General features: G+C 32.9%; 1 protein-coding gene across 3 annotated transcripts in view; it reads right to left on the bottom strand.

Annotated features, from left to right (window-relative positions):
• The window catches only part of slc4a11 (solute carrier family 4 member 11), a 403,848-nt gene that overhangs the window by 51,327 nt on the left and 329,484 nt on the right, over positions 1 to 23,037 (bottom strand). For all 3 annotated transcript variants that reach the window (XM_030126744.1, XM_030126745.1, XM_030126746.1), the window contains 2 exons: positions 7,087 to 7,315; positions 6,558 to 6,664 (listed from right to left, as the gene is read on the bottom strand). In XM_030126744.1, coding sequence (XP_029982604.1) covers positions 6,558 to 6,664; positions 7,087 to 7,315 — 336 coding nt within the window. The remainder of the gene's footprint in view (positions 1 to 6,557; positions 6,665 to 7,086; positions 7,316 to 23,037) is intronic.

Raw genomic sequence — 23,037 nt, 5'->3', positions numbered from 1 at the left:
ACCTTAATAGCAAAATAAAAATGAAAAATACAACTAATAATCCGGTCATTTAAGATTATTATTGAATGAAAAGTGTGAAAATTAAGTGTTATAAATACTGAGAAGGTAAAAAGTTGTTACCTGGGCACATTGTTTTCCTTTGTACTCATTTGTTCTCTTGTTTGTCTGTTATTTTTGTTGGTGTTTTTTGTTTTGTTTTGTGCGTTTCTTTGTTTTTGTCTTTTTTTGGGGGGGGGTTTCTGTTATAATTGTCCATAAAACTCAATAAAGATTTAAGTTACTATCAATTAAAATCAATTAAAATGAGGAAAAAAGGAATGGCTCTTAAATCTATCTTCCAATTTTATCATCATTTATGTTTTTCTGTTATAGGCGTTTTTGTTTTTTTTTGTTTTTTTTTTTTATTTAACCTTTATTTACCCAGGCAAGCAATTAAGAACAGATTCTTATTTACAAATGCAGCCTTATATTATTAAACTGTCATATACACACCATGTTTGGAGACCTTCAAATTACAAAAAAAAGGAAACAAACAACAAAACAAACAAACAAACCAAAAAATTAATTGAAAAAAAAAAAAAAATGAAGAAAATCGATGCAGATAACAAAAGAAACTGCCTTAAAAATAACTAAAGATTAAATTAGATTAAAAAAACAAAAACAAAGTCAAAGCAAAATAAAAACGAAAAATACTAAAACATTACTTTGCCGTGCACGCAGAAAATGTCGCAAATTCACTTTTTTTTTTTTTTTTTTCTTTTTTTTTGTCCACTTTTCTCCTCCACATCAACACGACTGTTAATGACTTCCTGGTTCATTAAAAGCCTGTGAGGAAACATGGGCCTGTACATGTTGTAAAGAGGTGCAAAGTGGGAGCAGTTATTCCAGGCTCTCACAGATCCAGTTTTCCTTCACAGACGTTGTTCAAGTAGTGACCGCCGCAGCATTTCTGAGGTTTGGAAGGGCATTAACTCCTCTGGACGAATCCCCAAAACAGCTGACTGAGATGCCCCAGAGACATGTTAGCGGGAATAAACGTGGTTGAAGCCGAAATTAAGTTTAAGACTCACTTGAAGTGTGTCCAGAAATGTCGGAGCAGAGGAAACATTCATCATAGCGGCATTTTAATCCCGTCTCCACCTACGTCGTGTCCTTGAGTTGGACTCGTTTTATGTAGGTGCAGCCTGTTGCTTTCGTTTTCACCCATTTGTCAAAACCAGGAGATTGGACCGGAATTTTGGAAAATACCAGTAAACCAGTAACTCCTCCCACTTTCCAACTCTTCAAAAACTCTGTAAACGTATATAAAGCTTGTTCAACCATTTAAGTAGTTGTTGTTGGATTGTGGTCTGTTTTCCAGAAATTGTTTTATTAGGCTTTTAGGTGATGTTCTACTGCTTACGTGGATGTATAGAATGTGTACACTGCTGCAAGTGACAGGCAGCGTTACCATGGCAACACAGATGGAACTGCTTCAGAGGGCTTAAGAGGCTACACCATTGTTTACAGGGTCCTTTTTCAATTTCTAAATCTCAGTTTATGGGAATAACACTGATTTTTTTTTTTTTTTCAAATAGTTGAATTGTAATTAAAATTTAAAAAGAAAGGAATATTTTGCAAAATTGATATTTTCCTCTATGTTTGGGTCTCTTCTCCACAAGTAAATGCTATTTTATGTCACAAAAACCAAAATGTAAACAGTGTACATATGTAAATACCATTTAAATTTTACATTTAAGAATGTTTAATTCTAATTCTCTATTTATATGAATATTTATAGAAATACCAAATGTCTTATTTTCCTTTATATTTTATTCTCACTTGTGTTTTTTTTCTATCTGTCTTTTTCTTGCATTGGTGTGTTGTATGATGCTGTTAAGTGTGAAATTTCCCCATGGTGGGATCAATAAAGTCTTATCTTACAAACTGAGATTTTTAAAACCTCTTTCTTTTTTTTTTCTTCTTTTTTCTTCTTTTTTCTTTTCTTTTTTTTAAAATTAATAAATGATTAAAATAATAATAAATAAATGAAAAATAAATGAAACATTTAAAACAAATTAATTAATAAAATCAATGAAAAATAGATAAATAAATAATTAATTAAATAAAAAGTCTTTCCAAAGTGTAGATTTTCTAAACATTGTAGAACTTTGAAATTGTAAAACCATGGTGTCACACTGTATTTTTCTCATGTCTATTATATCTTATGTAATGAATCTACACCTGAATCATCTAATTCAAGTGTATAAATCAGTGGATGACCTGCAGAAGATCAAGGTCAGCACTGATACCTTTGGGACACGGACCGGACCGGACTAGACCGGACCGGCGTTAAGGACAAATCCACATCATGTAAAGAATACACTTCCACAAACACAACCAACACTGAAAGAAACACAAGATTACAACTGAACTGCACCTTCATCTGCTACATCCACTATTATCCACAGTGTCCACGGGTTTGTCTAAGGGTGTGTCTAAGGGTTTATCTAAGGGTGTGTCTAAGGGTGTGTCTAAGGGTTTATCTAAGGGTGTGTCTAAGGGTTTGTCTAGGGGTGTGTCTAAGGCTGTGTCTAAGGGTTTGTGTAAGGGTGTGTCTAAGGGTTTGTCTAAGGGGGTGTCTAAGGGTTTGTCTACGGGTGTGTGTAAGGGTTTGTCTAAGGGTGTGTCTAAGGGTTTGTCTAAGGGTGTGTCTAAGGGTTTGTCTAAGGGTGTTTCTAAGGGTTTGTCTAAGGGTGTGTCTAAGGGTTTGTCTAAGGGTGTGTCTAAGGGTGTGTCTGAGGGTTTGTCTAAGGGTGTGTCTAAGGGTGTGTCTAAGGGTTTGTCTAAGGGTGTGTCTAAGGGTGTGTCTAAGGGTTTGTCTAAGGGTGTGTCTAAGGGTGTGTCTAAGGGTTTGTCTAAGGGTGTGTCTAAGGGTTTGTCTAAGGGTGTGTCTAAGGGTTTGTCTAAGGGTGTGTCTAAGGGTGTGTCTGAGGGTTTGTCTAAGGGTGTGTCTAAGGGTTTGTCTAAGGGTGTGTCTAAGGGTTTGTCTAAGGGTGTGTCTAAGGGTTTGTCTAAGGGTTCGTCTAAGGGTTCGTCTAAGGGTGTGTCTAAGGGTGTGTCTAAGGGTTTATCTAAGGGTTTGTTTAAGGGTTCGTCTAAGGGTTCGTCTAAGAGTGTGTCTAAGGGTTGTCTAAGGGTGTGTCTAAGGGTTTGTCTAAGGGTATGTCTAAGGGTGTGTCTAAGGGTTTGTCTAAGGGTGTGTCTAAGGGTTTGTCTAAGGGTGTGTCTAAGGGTTTGTCTAAGGGTTTGTCTAAGGGTGTGTCTAAGGGTTTGTCTAAGGGTTTGTCTACGGGTGTGTCTAAGGGTTTGTCTAAGGGTGTGTTTAAGGGTTTGTCTAAGGGTTTGTCTACGGGTGTGTCTAAGGGTATGTCTAAGGGTGTGTCTAAGGGTGTGTTTAAGGGTTTGTCTAAGGGTTTGTCTACGGGTGTGTCTAAGGGTTTGTCTACGGGTGTGTCTAAGGGTTTGTCTAAGGGTGTGTCTAAGGGTGTGTCTAAGTTTATGGATTTTTTTTCAGACAATGTAATCCCCCCCCCTTTTTTTTCTTTTTTTTCCCTTTATTATTTACTTATTTATTTCTTTTCTTATGTTTACGTCACCAGTTTCATTATTTTATTCATACTATGTCTTAGTATTCTTTTCATTGTATTGTTTATCAGGTTTCATTGTTATTTGTTCCTAAAAAATGTGCAGATCTGAACGTAAAGTGTTTACAAACCTGCTTAATGTTGTCATCAGTGTGCCATGGTATTGGCATGTACCTTTCATTTTCTTGTATGCACATCAATAAAAACATGGAAAAAAAAAAAAAAAAAAGAATCCTCAAAGTCCTTCAAATGACCTTTTGAGTTCCTGTTCATGGAATACTAACACCACAGATTCTTAATTTCGATGTTGGTTATTATTCATTAAATTACTTTTTTGTTGCCATTACTTTAATTACAGCTTATTTCTTCTGTAAACTCAGAAATCTACACTAAAACAGCTTTTTTTTTTTTTTTTAAACCTGCAACCCATTTACTACAGTATTTTTAATAAGTGGAAGCTGAAACAGTCTTATTTAATCATTATCAGTAAACTCTACCATACGTTTTTAAAAAAAATATTTTTATTGATTATTATTATTATTATTATTATTATTATTATTATTAATAAGAATAATAATAATAATAATAATAATAATAATAATAATAATAATAATCATCATCATCATCATTCTCTTCAATATGAAACATTTTACTGCTGCAATTTTCCCATCAAATATTGATTTTGCGCAGTAAAAACACGCTAAATTTGCAGATTTTTTTCAGGCACCAGTCCCATTTCATCGACTAACATCATCAATCATCTATCAATATGAATACTGTTGTGATGTACACTGATAATGACAGTAGTAAGTTAAGGTTAAAGACTCACCTTTTCACTGCTGCCTTTGACTAAAAGGCTTTTGACTTTTTAAATCCTCCTTCAAAACTCTGCACTGCAACTCTTGCTTTAATATGTGTGTGTTTTTATATTTTTGGATTTTATGTGTTGTTTTCTTACTTGCTGTTTTGAAACACCTTTTACATGTTTTTCTTTTATAATGTTTTAACCCTCCAGTATCCGGGTGCACTTTTTAGGCACACTTTGCACTTCCGGTTAAAAAACTTCATATTATTTTTCACAGTTTAAATAAGGTTAGAATTCAAAAGTTGTTCATTTTTGCATGATCTTTAAAATTCTGGCCACCAACTAAAATATGCCCATTGTAAACAAAAGAAAATTACAGGACTAGCATCTGTCTCCCAAGTGTGCCTAAAACGCACTATTTCTAACATTATAACCACTGTTTTTGATCCGAAAGCTATTAAGGCATAAATCCTGCTTTTACTGATATCTGGGCTTCATTTGAGAGGGGAGGGTCTAAATTAATTTATTAACATTTTGTTTATTTATTTGCTAGCCCAACTAAGAAAGGCATTGGTAAAAGATTATATGTGTATTTGTATGTGTGTATATGTATAAACGTATATATATGTATATTGATGAATGAGTGTGTGTATGTGTGTTTGTGTGTGTGTGAATAGATATATAAATATAGAAGAGTAATGTAAAAGGAAGAGGGACATATATTATTAATAATATTGTAGGGAGAGGGGGTGGGATTAAATAAGTTATACTTCTTCCCACCCCTTTTCGGGCATGTAAATGGAATTATTGCGCTTTTCTTCTGACTAAGATTGTTATGATTCTTGATATTTGTATAATTATGTATGTTTTGCAAGTGCATATATGTTAAATTTCATTGCATGTTCGGAATAAATCACTAAATCACAAATCACAAACATTGTTAATGTGGCTGTTAATCATTGACATATGCCAGGCTGCAAAAATCAAATAATATGAATTTTTATGTAGTATTTTGAAAAAAAAACCCCACAACAACACATTTTGTGTTTTTTGCATCAAAAAATGTATTGACATCATGATAAAAAGAGATCATTTAAAGGGTTTAAAAAAAACGTAAAATGATTGATTATTTGACATGTATGATTAGGGCTGACCTTGATTTACAAAAATAAAATCAAATTAGAGCAGGAAAATAAATCAATATATAATATTTAATAGTTTGATTTATAGGTGTGCATTTTTGGCACACTTGGTGACAGATGCTAGTATTTTGAACAGCACCAAAAATAATAATGCAAATTAACCAATGTTGGAGTTAATCACTGACATATGCCAAGGATGAAAAAATCTAATAATATGTGATCCATTTTTTATGTAGTATATTGAAAAAAAAATATTTTTTGTGCTTTTTGCATCCAAAAAAATGGTTTGTTTACATTACAAACACAGCATTTAAAGGGTTAAAAAATGTGACAATTATTGAGTATTTGGTATTTTTATTTATGGCTCAAGTTGATGAAATAGAAAAAAAGTGTAAAAGAATTAAAAAACAAACTGTATGAAAATTTTTTTTGACATTATTCCACAGGTGTGCCAAAAAGGCACACTTGGTGCTTAGTAAGGGCCTTGCTGGACGGGATACTGGAGGGTTAAATGTGTTTCTTTTTCCCTTGTCGTTGTATTTCACTGTCCTGTGTGAGGCACCTTGAATTGCCTTGTTGCTGAAATGTGCTATACAAATAAACTTGCCTTGCCTTGCGTAGTTTATTAATGCAGATGCGTTTTTGTGAGTTTAGGTCCCGGGATACATCAAACGCTTGGCAAAAAACTTCGGAAACTGCGACAGATAATCAAGGAACCTTCGCAAACACTGAAAATTTACTTAGTTAAATACTTTTTAAATGTGTTTATCGGCAGTGGCTTCAGTACAACGGTCCATCAATGTGTTGATTTCCTGCGCGCCTGTCCGCTATTTTTACTTTACCGACTAAATTACTGCAGGCGGCAAACGATCTACTTTGTGTCGACTCTAGGAACTGAGTGCAGGAAGTACATACAGGTATATATCATTACACTAAAGGCACTCTAGCGCTAAAATGTCCAGTGAAGCAATAAATGATACTAACGCTCAATGTCACTGAAAAGGTAGGAGCCGATGAAGGAGAACATGAGCACAGAGATCGGCAGAGCGCAGTCCGACAGCACCTCCCTCACTTTGGCATGCAGGAATGGACTGAGAGAGAGAGAGAGAGAGAGAGAAGACAGGAGAGAGTGAGCGGAGGGAGACAAATAATACAGGAATACAATTACTGTGGACAAGACAAGGACAATGGCTGCAATCCTGACACTGCTTAAGTACCTTGGTGCGCCTTTTGCTTACACGATTGAATCCGGCTTTGAGGTTGATTTGATTACCAGGAGCAATCAGAAGTAGAATATTAATGCTTATTAAATCACAGGCCGGAACAGAAGCTTTGACGGAAAAGGGAGCTTTGTAAAAAGCCTGTCTGGAAAGTTCCGTCTGACGGTCTTAAGAGTCAAGGCCCTACTCAGCACTATTCATCCCCAGCCTGCAGAGCTCCCATCAAGGCACCATTTCAACTTGTCCGGTGATTTATCTTAAAGAGTGCTGCAGCGCTGCGGTGCTGCACATACCTCCTTTTAAACTGGTAGAGGGTGTAGCCCATCCATAATGTCCCCAGCATCAGCAGGAGGCACAGGACGGGCCTCTCCCGAGTGCAATGGATGAAGGATTCGGGGAGGGCGTTGAGGACCAAGCCCGCCGCCACCTCGCTCCTGTTTCCTCCTAACAGGTCTGCGCCCCGAGGGAAGTCCTCCGCACTTCTGTTGGCCAGCGTCGGGGCGTGATAGTACCTGTGAAAGACTGACAACAACATCCAAGGTGTTGGTTTGAGTCAACAAGAAAATAAGAGGAAAAACAGAACAGATACACCACTAGTTCCTGGAAAAAAAAAAAAGAAATAGAATTCACACTGCACCACAGATTGTGTGTGATTATTTACCCATAAAGATGCAAATATCCACCGATGACCAAAATCCTCTACTGATCTAAATGTTTAGAACCACTAATCCCATCAACACATGTAAAAATTGCAGTAAAATGCAGCTTGTCATATTTGGGACAAATGGATCAAGTTTGTATCCTCTACTCACCCAGAATTTTTATCACTTCTCTAAAAATGTCCTCTTTTTTAAAAATCTCCTTGTATTTATTCTTTGTTTTATCCAAGCACAAAAGCACAAATTTAAACAAACACAAAGGTTTCCAAAGTGCTGTACAGTGAAATAAATGTAATACAACATAATAAAAAGGTAAAATACAAAGATAAAAACACAATAAATAAATAAATAAATAGACTGTCCACCCCAGATAAAATATCCATGCAAATAAAATCAACATCCTATGCGGTGTGAAAAAGCCAAAGAGAAGAGGTGGGTTTTAAAAAGAGTTTTAAAATTAGACAGTGAGGACGCCTGTCTAATGTGCAGCAGCAGTTCATTCCATAGTTTTGGAATTATTTTTTTCTGCATAAACATGTGTGTATATCTATCTATCTATCTATCTATCTATCTATCTATCTATCTATCTATCTATCTATCTATCTATCTATCTATCTATTAGGGCTGCACAATATTGGAAAAAACTGACATTGCAATTTTTTTAACCCTGCGACATATATTGTATTATGACCCTGGGTCATAATTTGTTTATTTACGTGTATATATGTATATATGTTTCTGTTCAGTGTGTGTGTTCTCCCCCATCCTGTAGGTGTGCTGTGCCCTTTTTGTGTCTGTTTGTTTTGCAGGAAGCTGATTGGTGGAGCGTGATTGCCCCGCCCCTTTAAATGGCCCTGGATGCAGCCCTTCGCTCTCTCTCTCTTGCCTCCTGCCAGCTTCCAACCGTGTGTTCCTGTGTGTGATCATCAGTCTTCGTGCTTTCATGTGATTCTTCGTTTGTATATAGTTGTAAATAGTATTTTAGTAAATTTGAACCTTTTTCTGGTAGGGAAGGTCGGCTCTTTTATTTTCACCTTTTCTCCTGTTTTTGGTTAGGGAGTTTTGGTTAGTTTTCTGTGTTTTATTTCTTGAATTTATTTTGGATTAGGTAATTTAGTTTGAACCTTGTGGAAGACTTTTTGTTTGTTGTTTTAGCTGCACCCTCCCCTAACCCTTCTTTAGTTGTAAAAAATAACTCTTGTGAACTTTAGTTTTTGACTGATGTGTGTGCTTGGGCGCTGGGAAGGGACAAAAGTGTGAGCACATTATGTTCGTCCTGGTAAACCCCTATCTATCTATATACACACATGTCTATATATGTGTATGTATGTGCATGTATGTGTAGTAGGGATGGGAAGATTATCCGATACATATCAATGCGCCGACACGCGCGTGCACGATCCGAGTGCACCGGTAGAGAAGCTGCGAGTGAATGAAAAGTTTGGAATGCATCGGTTATTGAATGTTTGTATCGATAAAATTCGATCCGTTCAATAGAATATATTTTTACTTGCATTTAAAAAGTGTTACTATTTATTTGAGTAAAGTTTTTCTTTCCTTCAGACCCACGTTAACATGCGCCGTGGATTCGCGGATGTGTACACTGTGCACTAACAGTCTGAGCTCCGCCCATGGACTGAGCATGTGCAGCACAGATGAATACTGAAAAGTCTGTATGTGAATGTGACAGACACAGAAGGAGGTGACCACATGTGGTTTATGAACAGGTACTTCTACTACAGGGTGTCCCATAAGTCTCCATACATAGGAGACATAATACATATGGTTCTAACATGTATTTCTTTATATTTCTTCTTTATAGTTCTTCAGCAGTGGAGGACACTCATTGAAATGTGTTCCCGACAAAATGGCAGTCATATAGAGCATATTATATAAATAAAAATGGTTTACATCAAGAAACGTTTATTTTTCCTATGTATGGAGACTTATGGGACACCCTGTAGATCAGCTGTACTGAGTACTGCAGTACAAACCATAGATACTTCCTTAAACTGTGTCATACAGATCCAACAGCACATCCCAGAATACCTTGCGCAGGTGTCTCTTAAAGTGACAGGACTTTTTTCTGTTTTACCTGCACTACAAATACATTACATTACAAATGGATTCAGCGAGGGAGTAAGAAGTTGAGTGTTAGAAACATGGAGAGAAACGACTTTGGAAACAAAGTCCTAACTTTTTCACCTGACTGAATGTGAGGCACGTGTTCTGAAACTGAACTAAAGACACTTTGTAAAAAGTCATGGTCTTATTTGATAAATAAATCATCAAGCTCATTGAATTGCACTGCATATTTTATTTTATTTTATTTTACCAGAATGGATGTGTTCAATCAGAATGTGCTTAATCTCTCTGCATCGTGATTTGGGTGTGAATCATATCTCATTGCATTGTGAGATGCCATACACACATCTTTAATATATTGAATCGGAGATGTTGTATTGAGATACTTGTCATATCGGCCTGAAAACTAAGATTCCCAACCCTAGTGTGTAGGTGTAGGTGTATATATTTATTTATATTTTCTCTTTAATGTTTAAAGAATCCAGAGGTATTGTAATGCTATGATTGTTTTTCAGTGAGAAATACCAAAACTGTAAGCATCCAGTTCATATGTTCATTTTTTTCTTTTGTTTTTTTTTTTACACTTTTGTATGTATAAAATAGGAAATATGAAAAGGGCTGTAATAGATAACATCTGTAAAAACAGTAATGTTGGAGATATTTTGTCACCTTTTACAATAAAAAAAAAACAAACAAAAAAAGTTATTCATCTTTTCATGGTCATCAAATGTGACCCATTTGGACGATCAGAGGCTCCGTAGTTACCATGGAAACACAGTCATCTTCTACAACACTGATTCACCGGTAAAACCCATGGAGTTGGATCAAAGACAGTGGATGGACACACTAGGTTTATGTTCAGTTAATGATAGATTTTACTGAAAAAGTCAGTTTTTCTTCAGTTTTCTGTTTTTGATACAATAATCCTCAAATGTAATCTCAGCATGATGACTAACCTGTTAAACCCTGACCATATTTTCAGGGGAAAAACGCCTAAAAAGACGTACCCAAAGTAAATGAAGAATTACTTCACAATAATAAGGTTCATATGGATGTTCTTGGAAGTCTGGGCATCCCTGCTTAGACTGTTACCCCCGCGACCCGGCCCCGGATAAGCGGAAGAGAATGGATGGATGGATGGATGTTCTTGGTGTCTATGGACATTTGCAGACTTCACAGAATCTATTCCCATTGTCTAAAATATTGTATCTCTTACTATGCCTGAGTAAACTGTAACAAACTAAAAGAGAAATTAGAATTTTTTTATCCTCGCCTGTTTTTTTTCCGGCTGGATTGACGATGATATGCATAAATTAATTGTTTGTGTCAGAGATTTTTAATAGCGTATATTTCATCCCACAAAGATTAAAAATCATGTTTGAACATTAAAGTTTGCACTAAAATACACTTTTGATGTACTTTTATTAACATTAGGGTCTAAACTTTGAGCAAAAGTTGAAAAAAACATCCATTGTCCTGATTTATTATATTTTTCTAGTACATGAATATTAATATAATTTTTTCGGCCCGCAGGTGGGCTGATAGGGCTCAAGGGGTTTTAAAGTATATGATCAGTAAATAAAATATAGGAAAATACCTGATATTTGTTGGAAAAATGCAAAAATATAGAGGATATATTAGAATAAATGATGATAAATGACTTAAGAAAGGTTAAATAGAGAGACAAAATATTTTAGGAACTGACACAAAAGTAGCGCTGGGTCTCTATGGGTTAAATTCCTTACTCTGTAAACCTTTAAAACCACCTACAAATCTTATTTCAGAGTGTTGCAAACAAGCAATAAATAATAGTCAATTCCAGTTTCCAGAAAGGCAGACAAAGTATATCCTTCTGCAAGTTTTTCAATATCCTCGAGGACCAGTAAGGCATTTTTGTCCTCTGTAGGGGACACGAGTTTCACAGCTTTACTCACAAAGAAAAAAAAAAACACCAACAAAACAAAAATGCTTTCCACTGCAAAGGACATTCCAAAAACCTATTTGAAACTGTTGCATTACGGTGTTTTCAGTCGTGACAATAATTTAATGTGAAAAAGCCAGACCTATTATTTTCCTGGGTCTCAGCAGGATACGCAAACCTATTTACAGAGCAAATAAATATGTATATATTTTACTGTTTATATATATTTTTTTATGAATAGTTATTTGTAATGAATTAAAGCAAGCGTATTATTCACTGCACAAATTCATGTTGGATAATAAAGTTTTTTGCCACACTATAATAAAAAATAAAAAGCAACTTTATGTCTACAGTGTTACAAACAGCTTTCTAGAGACACATCACATCCAAACAGTAGAAACAACTGCAAAAAAGAATAAAAATAATACATTGTGAGTAGAAATTGGAGCCTTTGGAGGACGGTGTATCCCCATATTACCTGTTACTGATGTTCGCTCAGTTTCATTGACGTTTCTCATTGACACCAGGGACAGTTTATGAGTAGTTTACTGTAAAAATATTCTTCCTGCTTTCAGTTCTGCTCTTCTATTATAGCAACAAGAATAAGGCCGTCATGAAATATTGTAAAAAGTGTAAAAATACTATTTTAACGATGCTAATGCAGCTTATTTGATCTGATGAGAACATACTTCCTTTGTTTTAGAGTTGTGACAGTAAAGACTCTATCAGCTTAAGTCAACAAAATCACCTAGAAATGTAAAATATCCTGCCTTTAATTTAATTTAATGTATATCCTTTATCCTTTAAATATTTGATTACTATAATTGGGGGATTAGTGTAAAAAATGTTGACATAAGCTGATACTGCAATTTTTTTAAGATGCTAATTTCAGTATCAAGTTGACATAACTGATATGGATCAAGCTTTAAAACCTACTAAAATTACGAGATTTATTGGAAAATGTTGGCTGAAGATACAAGCAACAACAGCTTTACATAACAAACAAGCAGATTTAGGATTTTTCAGAAATGGGTGAAAGTGGATGGTGGAAGTGGGTGGTACTTTTACTTGACGATAACTCAACAAATTAAATCAAGTCCATATATATCAGTGCTTAACAGTAACTATATATAACTATCTCTAACCATTTCCATGTTATAAACCATTAGAATATAGAGCATTATAAGTAAAGGCAAATTTGTAATATTTTAAAAAAATTGAAAAAAAAAAAAGATAAATAAATAAAAATTTTGCAAAATTGTGAAAAAATGTGTAGATATTATCCCACAGAAGTTACATATACGATTTTAAAAGAATCCAACCAGTAGGTTCGGAGAATAAGTTTGTTGAAATCTAGACATTGATGACCTTGAGTTTGACTCCTCAAGGTCACTCAAGGTCAAAGGTCATGAACCCAAATTAAAGTCTATATATGACTTCCTATCAGTGCTAAACAGTAACTATATTAATATCTGTAACCACTTCCATCTTATAAGCCATTAAAATGTGGACCATTATAAGTAAAGGCAAATTTGCAATATTTCCAAAATTTGTAAAAATTAAGAGGTAAATTTAAATTTCGCAAAACTGTGAACAAACTGTGTGGATATTGTCCCACGGAAGCTACTTATAAGATTTTAAAAGAATCCAACCAGTAGTTTCAAAGAAGATTGTTGAAATCTAGACATTAATGACCTTGAGTTTGACCCTTCAAAGTCACTCAAGGTCAAAGGTCATGAACCCAAATGAAAGTCTATATATGACTTCTATCGGTGCTAAACAGTAACTAGATTAATATCTGTAACCATTTCCATCTTATAAGCCTCTAAAATATGGACCATTATAAGTAAAGGCAAATTTGTAATATTTCAAAAATTTGTAAAAATTAATAAAAAAAATAACAGTTTTGCAAAACTGTTAACAAACTGCCCTGCGATGAACTGGCGACTTGTCCAGGGTGCACCCAGCCTTCGCCCTTAAGTAGCTGGAATAGGCTCCAAGCGACCCCAGTGACCCCAGTGAGGGTAAAGCAGGTTCAGATAATGAATGAATGAATGTTAACAAACTGTGTAGACATTGTCCCAAGGAAGCTGCACATAAGATTTTAAATGAATCTGCCCAATAGTTTCAAAGAACAAATTTGTTGAAATCTAGACATTGATGACCTTGAGTTTGACCCTTCAAGGTCATTTAAGGTCAACGGTCATGGACCCAAATGAAAGTCCATATATGACTTCCTATCAATGCTCAATAGTAACTATATTAATATCTGTAACCATTAACATGTTTTAAATGTGAACCATTATATGTCAAGGCAAATTTTTAATATTTCTAAAATTTATCAAAAATTCAAAAATCTAAATTTGTCAAAACTGTAAACTCATCTTGTAAACATTGTCCCACATATAAGATTTGAAATGAATCCGACCACCAGTTTCACTGGAGAAGATGTTTGAAGAAATTGCGAACAAAGACAATGATGCAAACGAAGATGAAGATGATGCCCAACACAGTGCCTTCACAATCTGTCATGGGTTATTGGCTGATGAGCAAATAAAAACTAAAACCGCCATTAACTCATGCTTCTATTCATTAATTTGTCCTGAGTATTATCCCCGTTTTATTCATATTTTTGACCTATAACATGTCCTTAAAGGGCTCATATTTCTCTAAACCCACTTTTATTAGTCTTTGATTCATTTATTTGTGTATTTGGACCCTAATAGTTCATACAGTTTGAATTAGAACCCTCCAGGTGCTGAAAGGCTATCTTTATATTCACTTTGGCAAAAACTGAGTAGATTTTCTACAACCCCTTTCAATTTCTTCTTAATTTGTTACGTCTATAACTAGATACGTAACGACATTAGCACATCTAAGGTCCAGACTTCTGACGAACATTTCTCTAAGTGCGACATAATTGTTTGTCAGCAGCAGTGGTTGTAGTAAAAACTGAAAATATGTCCAAACTTGGAGCCGATTCCCTAAAATGTTCAGTTGTTGGTTGAACGGGACAGAGCAGCACAGCCAACAACCTGGAGGGGGCGGGGCCTGAAGTGGCTCATGTGCATTTAAAGGGCCAGCGCTCAAAACAACCTTTCTGGTGTCATTAGTCCAGTGTTTTTCAACCTTGGGGTCAGGACCCAAGTGGGGTCACCTGGAATTCAAATGGGGTCGCCTGAAGTTTCTCGTAATTGATAAAAAAAGACAAAAAAAGCATACTGAAGTGGCAAGGTTTCACTGTAAAAGGATCGACGTTATTACAATACAAACTTTGGTGCTGCTGGTGGATATACAACCCGGGTTAGGCCTCTAATGCTGCCTTTCCATAACGTGGAACCAGCTCGACTCGGTATTCCTGGAGACCGTTTCCATTACAAGACACGACCGACTTTACAGTACCTGGTCGTCATAGCGATGCAGTGCGTTATTTGCGTATCGTCTGCGCAGAGTTGCTGAAAACTCACTCGTTGCGTGTTGTCTCATCTGAATTTTTACGTCGGCCACCAAAGACTGAATCTCCTGGACCGACCATGGTGTAGTTTTGGGCTGTTATCATGTGAATTAATGTACCACTATATTTACTGTCCACTTCCGCATCTGTTTTTTTGTTAAACGGTGTCACAGAGAAAACTGTCTGACCAATCAGTGGTCTGCAGTGTTTACATGTCACATTTTAGTATTTGGTCCACAGTCTTGGAACCTCAGTGGAGGCGATACCAAAAAACTAGTACCGGGTACCAGATTCCAGGTCCTTTTTCGTAATGGAAACGCAAAAAGGCAGAGTCGAGTCAAGTCGAGTCGATACCACGCAATGGAAATGGGGCATTAACCCTTTCATGCACGAATTATGAGAACCTTAATCAAAATTTTTTCCTGAGTGTTTTTATTCCTCTTTAGGCGTGAAAAAAACAATGTGATTGAAAATTTTCTTCCGAAAAATAAAAAAAGAAAAAAAATTTAAATAATTGTAAAAAATTTTAAAAATACATTAAAAAAATAATAATGAAAAAAAAATTCTCATGAACCTATTTTTCATGAAGTTGCAAAAATGTCCACTCAGCTGGACACCACACGTTAAATTTTTGACGCACAGAAACATGTATTTACTGATAAATTGTGTGAAAACTATGGGGAGAGCTTGTGATTCTGGGGGTTTATCCTCAGGAGAGATCTACATAATGTTACCAATTCATGTCATAAAAGATATGTAGTGTCTTAAAACTTTAATAAAGACATATGTAAAAAAACAAACAAACAAAAAAAACAACAAAAAGAACAACAAAATCCATGAATATACAAGAGAACAGCTGTAGAATAGCTGTCTACTGGAGTGACCAGTAAGCATGAAAGGGTTAATAACACCCTCTTTCCTCCTCATTTCAGTTTAACCCCTTGAGCACTGGTTTCAGATGTTTGTGGTGCAAGATTTTATCAGTTTGAGAAAGAACAGACTGTACCAAATAACTTAAAAAGGGGATTGGGAGCAGTTAATGCAGTGTTTTTTAACCTTAGGGTCGGACACCCACGTAGGGTCACCTGGAATTCAAATGGGATCGCCTGAAATTTCTAGTAATTGATAAAAAATTAAAAAAAAAAATTTAAACTTACGAATAAAAATGTACATCATATAGCCTAAATGTCGTGTAAAATTCATGTTTATTTGCGACATACAGCAAACTTACATAATCAAAAACAAATTAATGTTAGCAAAAAAAAAAAGTGTCTGTTTTGAATGTCTGGGGTCGCCAGAAATTTGTGACGTTAAAATGGGGTCACGAGCCAAAAAAGGTGGAGAACCACTGCATTAGTCAGAAATAGGGTTGAAGATGGACCTGTGGAGTTGAATGAATGAAGAATTCAGACCCAAGCAGAGCATTTACAGTTTATGTAGACCACGGGGAAATATTTAAAAATGCATAATTCCATTAAAAAAAAAAAAAAAAAGCAAAATATCACTCTCTTAAACCCAGTGTAATGTTTTTAATCTTTTACCTATTTCATCTAAATTCCCCCTGGTTCATTTCCTGTTGATAAATTAATCAGCTGATTACAACAGCTCCAGTATCATTGATCTGATTCCAGCAGAGTGTGAGTAAGAGCGGATCAGTCGACTGTAGACCTGGTCCAGACATCCCACTAATCAGCCTGAGAACATCATATAAAAGGCTCTAACTCTGTGGAGAAGTGATTCAACCACTACTTTAAGTAAGGAGGAGGACATTTACTTTGTCAATGAGAGAAGAAATAACGTCTGTCATCAGTTTGATTGGAGAGACACAACCCCGGCCTTTACGTGACGACAGCAAAAAAAAAGTTATAGAGTGAGCAAAGTTGTAACAGGAGTCTAGATATACTATCCCGAAATATATTTTATTTATGTTACTGGATGAAATGTGTCAACAAAGTGGCATAGGTTAATGTTATGGTAATGGCATATGAGCTCGGAGCATATTTTACAAATGGTTTCTCCAAATTGAATGACTGCACCGGCAATCTCCACAACAGGACAACATTCAGAATAAATTACATTACGCCGTCCTCATCACATTTTTTTTTCCTCCAAATTAAATTGTGAGAAAATATTTATGATCTACCAGGATGAGGTGGCGTATTGTAAAATGGCTGAAGACTTGTGGAATAATTCTCTGGAATAATTTAGTATCTGTCGGGCGATAAATTGTGCTGGTTTTGGTTTTCCATCCAATGAAATATCCCAAAAATTGTGTGTCTTACAGAACAATATTATATGGATACTATTGTTATGAAATGGACAGAGTTTATTTTTGTTTTTTTAATATGTGTATTATGGTTGTGAAATGGATAGAGTTTATTTTGTTGTTTTATATGTATATTATTGTTATGAAATGGACAGAGTTTATTTTTGTTTTTTTAATTTGTGTATTATGGTTGTGAAATGGATATAAAGTTTATTTTGTTGTTTTATATGTATATTATTGTTATGAAATGGACAGTTTATTTTGTTTTTTAACGTGTGTATTATTTTTACGAAATGGACAGAGTTTATTTTGTTTTTTATATGTATATTATTGTTATGAAATGGACAGAGTTTTTTTTTTTTAATATGTGTATTATTGTTATGAAATGGACAGTTTATTTTGTTTTTTATCTGTGTATTATTGTTATGAAATGGACAGAGTTTATTTTGTTTTTTTATATGTGCATTATTGTTATGAAAAGGACAGGGTTTATTTTGTTTTTTTATGTATTATTGTTATGAAATGGACAGAGTTTATGTTTGTTTTTTTAATTTGTGTGTATTATTTTTATGAAATGGACATAGTTTATTTTTGTTTTTTTTAATATGTGTATTATTGTTATGAAAAGGCCAGAGTTTATTCTTGTTTTTTTATATATATGTATTACTGTTATGAAAAGGACAGAGTTTATTTTTGTTTTTTTTAATATGTGTATTATTGTCATGAAAAGGACAGAGTCTATTCTTGTTTTTAATATGTGTATTACTGTTATGAAAAGGACAGAGTTTATTTTTATTTTTAATGTGTATTATTGTTTTGAAAAGGACAGTTTATTCTTGTTTTTAATATGTGTATTATTGTTATGAAAAGAACAGAGTTTATTCTTGTTTTTAATATGTGTATTATTGTCATGAAAAGGATAGAGTTTATTCTTGTTTTGAATATGTGTATTACTGTCATGAAAAGGACATAGTTTATTCTTGTTTTTAATATGTGTATTATTGTTATGAAAAGGACAGAGTTTATTCTTGTTTTTAATATGTGTATTATTGTTATGAAAAGGCCAGAGTTTATTCTTGTTTTTAATATGTGTATTATTGTTATGAAATGGACAGAGTTTATTTTGTTTTTTTATATGTGCATTATTGTTATGAAAAGGACAGGGTTTATTTTGTTTTTTATGTATTATTGTTATGAAATGGAAAGAGTTTATGTTTGTTTTTTTAATTTGTGTGTATTATTTTTATGAAATGGACATAGTTTGTTTTTGTTTTTTTTTATATGTGTATTATTGTTATGAAAAGGACAGAGTTTTTTTTTTATATATATATGTATTACTGTTATGAAAAGGACAGAGTTTATTTTTGTTTTTTTAATATGTGTATTATTGTCATGAAAAGGACAGTCTATTCTTGTTTTTAATATGTGTATTACTGTTATGAAAAGGACAGAGTTTATTTTTATTTTTAATGTGTATTATTGTTATGAAAAGGACAGTTTATTCTTGTTTTTAATATGTGTATTATTGTTATGAAAAGAACAGAGTTTATTCTTGTTTTTAATATGTGTATTATTGTTATGAAAAGGACAGAGTTTATTTTTGTTTTTAATATGTGTATTATTGTCATGAAAAGGACATAGTTTATTCTTGTTTTTAATATGTGTATTACTGTGATGAAGAGGACAGATTTTATTTTTCTTTTTAATATGTGTATTATTGTTATGAAAAGGACAGAGTTTATTCTTGTTTTTAATATGTGTATTATTGTCATGAAAAGGACAGAGTTTATTCTTGTTTTGAATATGTGTATCACTGTTATGAAAAGGACAGAGTTTATTCTTGTTTTTAATATGTGTATTATTGTTATGAAAAGGCCAGAGTTTATTCTTGTTTTTAATATGTGTATTATTGTTATGAAAAGGACAGAGTTTATTCTTGTTTTTAATATGTGTATTATTGTTATGAAAAGGCCAGAGTTTATTCTTGTTTTTAATATGTGTATTATTGTTATGAAAAGGACAGAGTTTATTTTTGTTTTTAATGTGTATTATTGTTATGAAAAGGCCAGAGTTTATTCTTGTTTTTAATACGTGTATTACTGTTATTAAAAAGGACAGAGTTTATTCTTGTTTTTAAAACGTGTATTATTGTTATGAAAAGGACAGAGTTTATTTTTGTTTTTGATATGAGCACTATTACTGCTATAAAAAGGACAGAGTTTATTTTGATGTGAAATGCTGTTGCAAAATGGAGTCTCTCCTTCATATGTACAGCAATTTTGTGATTTGTGCGTAGTCAGAATTTAGTCCGACATGCATGTGTAGGATTTTTGAGTGATTTATGGGATTTGACGTAGGAATTTAGGGTCGGTAGAAGGAACCTCATCCCGCTCCTTTTCGAATGTTTGAATTTTTTTTTATATACAGTAAATCCTTTTGTTGTTTGGTTTTAATGTTATATTCGAAATAGACAAACACACAAACAAAAGTGGACTAAATGTTCACTTATCCTGCTCTACTGTAGGTCAAACCACTCAAATAAAAGCCTGCTCTTCACAGATTATTTTTCTTTGAGTATTTTTTTTAATTATCTGTCATGGTCTACTTGAGAGGATTAAGAGTAATCGGAAAATGAACAGAAAAAAAAATAAAAAATTCACTGTCATCATTGCAATACTTAAAAATACTTTGTCTTTAAATGAACCCTTCTGCACGACTGCCTTCATCTGTGGCCGGACGTTAATAATGGGAGAAACTATTTGAGAATTAAATGGGCGAAATGATTAGCAGAGATCTTATGACTATTAGACAACAAAAGGCACTTGAGGAGAGGACAGTCATGATAATTAGTGAGCTGCGTACTTTAATTATATTCTCAGGATTCAGATATAGGACAGAGCAGTTCACAGACGGGTGACAAATTAAAGGAAAAATGAATAGGAGGTACTGAGAGATGCTACAAATCTGTAGTGGCTGGAGATGATACTTCCACATGTGCAGAGTAATTTCACTCATGGTTATTAAAATGTAAAAAAAAAATAAAAAAATAAAAAATCCTACTTTTCTTTTCTAACACCATCCTAACACAAGATATTCCATATATTTGGTGATTTAATTGTTTTATTTGGTATTAGTTTATTTTTCTTAGTTTTTTGTTGTTTTTAATTGTACAGCTTTTTATGTTTCTAATCTGTTCTTGTATTTTAATTCTTTTATTTAGATTTACTTACTCTTCTGTTTTTGTTTTGTTTTTGTTTTTTACAGTTCTTATTCTCGTATTTTAATTCTTTTATTTAGATTCACTTATTCTTCTGTTTTTTTGTTTTTTTTTTATAGTTCTTATTCTTGTATTTTACTCTTTTATTTAGATTTAGTTATTCTTCTGTATTTTTTTTTTTTTACAGTTCTTATTCTCGTATTTTACTCTTTTATTTAGATTTACTTATTCTTCTGTATTTTTTTTTTTTTTTACAGTTCTTATTCTCGTATTTTACTCTTTTATTTAGATTTACTTATTCTTCTGTATTTTTTTATTTTTTTTTTACAGTTCTTATTCTCGTATTTTACTCTTTTATTTAGATTGACTTATTCTTCTGTATTTTTTACAGTTCTTATTCTTGTATTTTACTCTTTTATTTAGATTTACTTATTCTTCTGCATTTTTTTTTTTTTTTGCAGTTCTTATTCTTGTATTTTACTCTTTTATTTAGATTTACTTATTCTTCTGTATTTTTTTTTTTTTTACAGTTCTTATTCTTGTATTTTACTCTTTTATTTAGATTTACTTATTCTTCTGTATTTTTTTTTTTTTTTTTACAGTTCTTATTCTTGTATTTTACTCTTTTATTTAGATTTACTTATTCTTCTGTATTTTTTTTTTTTTACAGTTCTTATTCTTGTATTTTACTCTTTTATTTAGATTTACTTATTCTTCTGTATTTTTTTTTTTTTTGACAGTTCTTATTCTTGTATTTTACTCTTTTATTTAGATTTACTTATTCTTCTGTATTTTTTTTTTTTGACAGTTCTTATTCTTGTATTTTACTCTTTTATTTAGATTTACTTATTCTTCTGTATTTTTTTTTTTTTTTTTTTTACAGTTCTTATTCTTGTATTTTACTCTTTTATTTAGATTTACTTATTCTTCTGTATTTTTTTTTTTTTTGACAGTTCTTATTCTTGTATTTTACTCTTTTATTTAGATTTTCTTATTCTTCTGTTTTTTTTTTTTTTTTTGACAGTTCTTATTCTTGTATTTTACTCTTTTATTTAGATTTTCTTATTCTTCTGTATTTTTATTTTTTTTTTGACAGTTCTTATTCTTGTATTTTATTCTGTTATTTTGTTTTTTATTTATTTTTCTGTCCAGCATTCTGGTCCACTGTGGGTGTTTTAAAGTGCTTTACAAATGAAGTTGATTGGATTGGACTTAATGCCTGACATGTCGATTCAACAGGCATCAAACTGTGTTGTCACATTCATTGAGTCCGAAAAGAATGACATGTCATAACCACTGTAACTTCAAATAAAATAAAACTATACAATGAAAACAATTACCATGACCGTCACCCCAATGTGAGTTTTCATATTCGTGCCTGTTTCGTCTTGTTGCATCTTTTACATAGTTTTCACATTATTAATGGGTATCATGTCTGATCTGCAGCAGTCGATACTGTAAGAATTATTATTATTATTATTATTATTATTATTTAGTGCTGTCAAACGATCAAAAATTTTAATCAGATTAATCACAGAATTGCTGTGAATTAATTTCAATGAATCACACTTAAATATTCATTTTTCATCTATATTAATCGCATTTAATTTTGCATGAGCAGACTCAAGAAAGAAGGGAATATATATGCATTTAACATGTTTGTACAAGCTGGGCAACGCGTTAGCTGAAGTGCTAGCAGAATCCCTGACTAACGTATGCTTCACGTTAATGTGGTATTTTAAGATCGAAGTGCTTCGGTGAAAAGAAAACTCCTTCCTGCAGAGTGTGGATAATACTTTATGTCGGTCGACTGTTCAGTCTTGTTTTTTGTTTTTTTTGTCCTCATATTTCCATCCAGAGACCCCAACGTACTGTTTAGTGTCTTCCATCTTTATGGGTTGGTTCTGCTGCCTGTCACTACCAGATCAACTGACCATTTGTTCATTCACGATGCTAACTCTACTTGGACAAACTGACCCAAATGTGTTGGCGGAGACGTTCAGAGTCATTCTGCACTGCAGATGGGTTAATTGTGTTAAAATTTTAATCAGATTAATCATGATGATGGATTAATCTATGTTAACTGGTTAATTTTGACAGGTCTATGATTATGATTATGATTAATAATAATGATAATAATAATAATAATAATAATAATAATAATAATAATAATAATAATAATAATAATAATAATAAAAGAATGACATGTCATAACCACTGTAACTTAAAATAAAACAAAACTATACAATGAAAACATTTACCATGACCTTCATCCCAGTGTGAATTTTCACATTCATGCCTGTTTCATCTTGTTGCATCTTTTACATAGTTTTCACATTATTAATGGGTATCATGTCTGATCTGCAGCAGTCGATACTGTAAGAATTATTATTATTATTATTATTATTATTATTATTATTATTATTATTATTATTTAGTGCTTATTAACAACAACTACAATAATAATAATAATAATAATAATAATAATAATAATAATAATAATAATAATAATTTATTTTTTTGTTTTTTAATTTTTGTTAATGCACACATCATATGGGTTGAAATCAGCCTTAATGATGTCATTTTGCAATCAATAATTCCCATCAAATGCATTAAAACTTAAGTAATGAGCCTGTTTTTAA

The sequence above is a fragment of the Sphaeramia orbicularis genome, chromosome 22, assembly GCF_902148855.1.
Source record: "Sphaeramia orbicularis chromosome 22, fSphaOr1.1, whole genome shotgun sequence".
NCBI lineage: Eukaryota > Metazoa > Chordata > Actinopteri > Kurtiformes > Apogonidae > Sphaeramia > Sphaeramia orbicularis.
The sequence above is the reverse complement of the archived record's forward strand: the minus strand, read 5'-3'. Positions and strand labels throughout refer to the sequence as shown.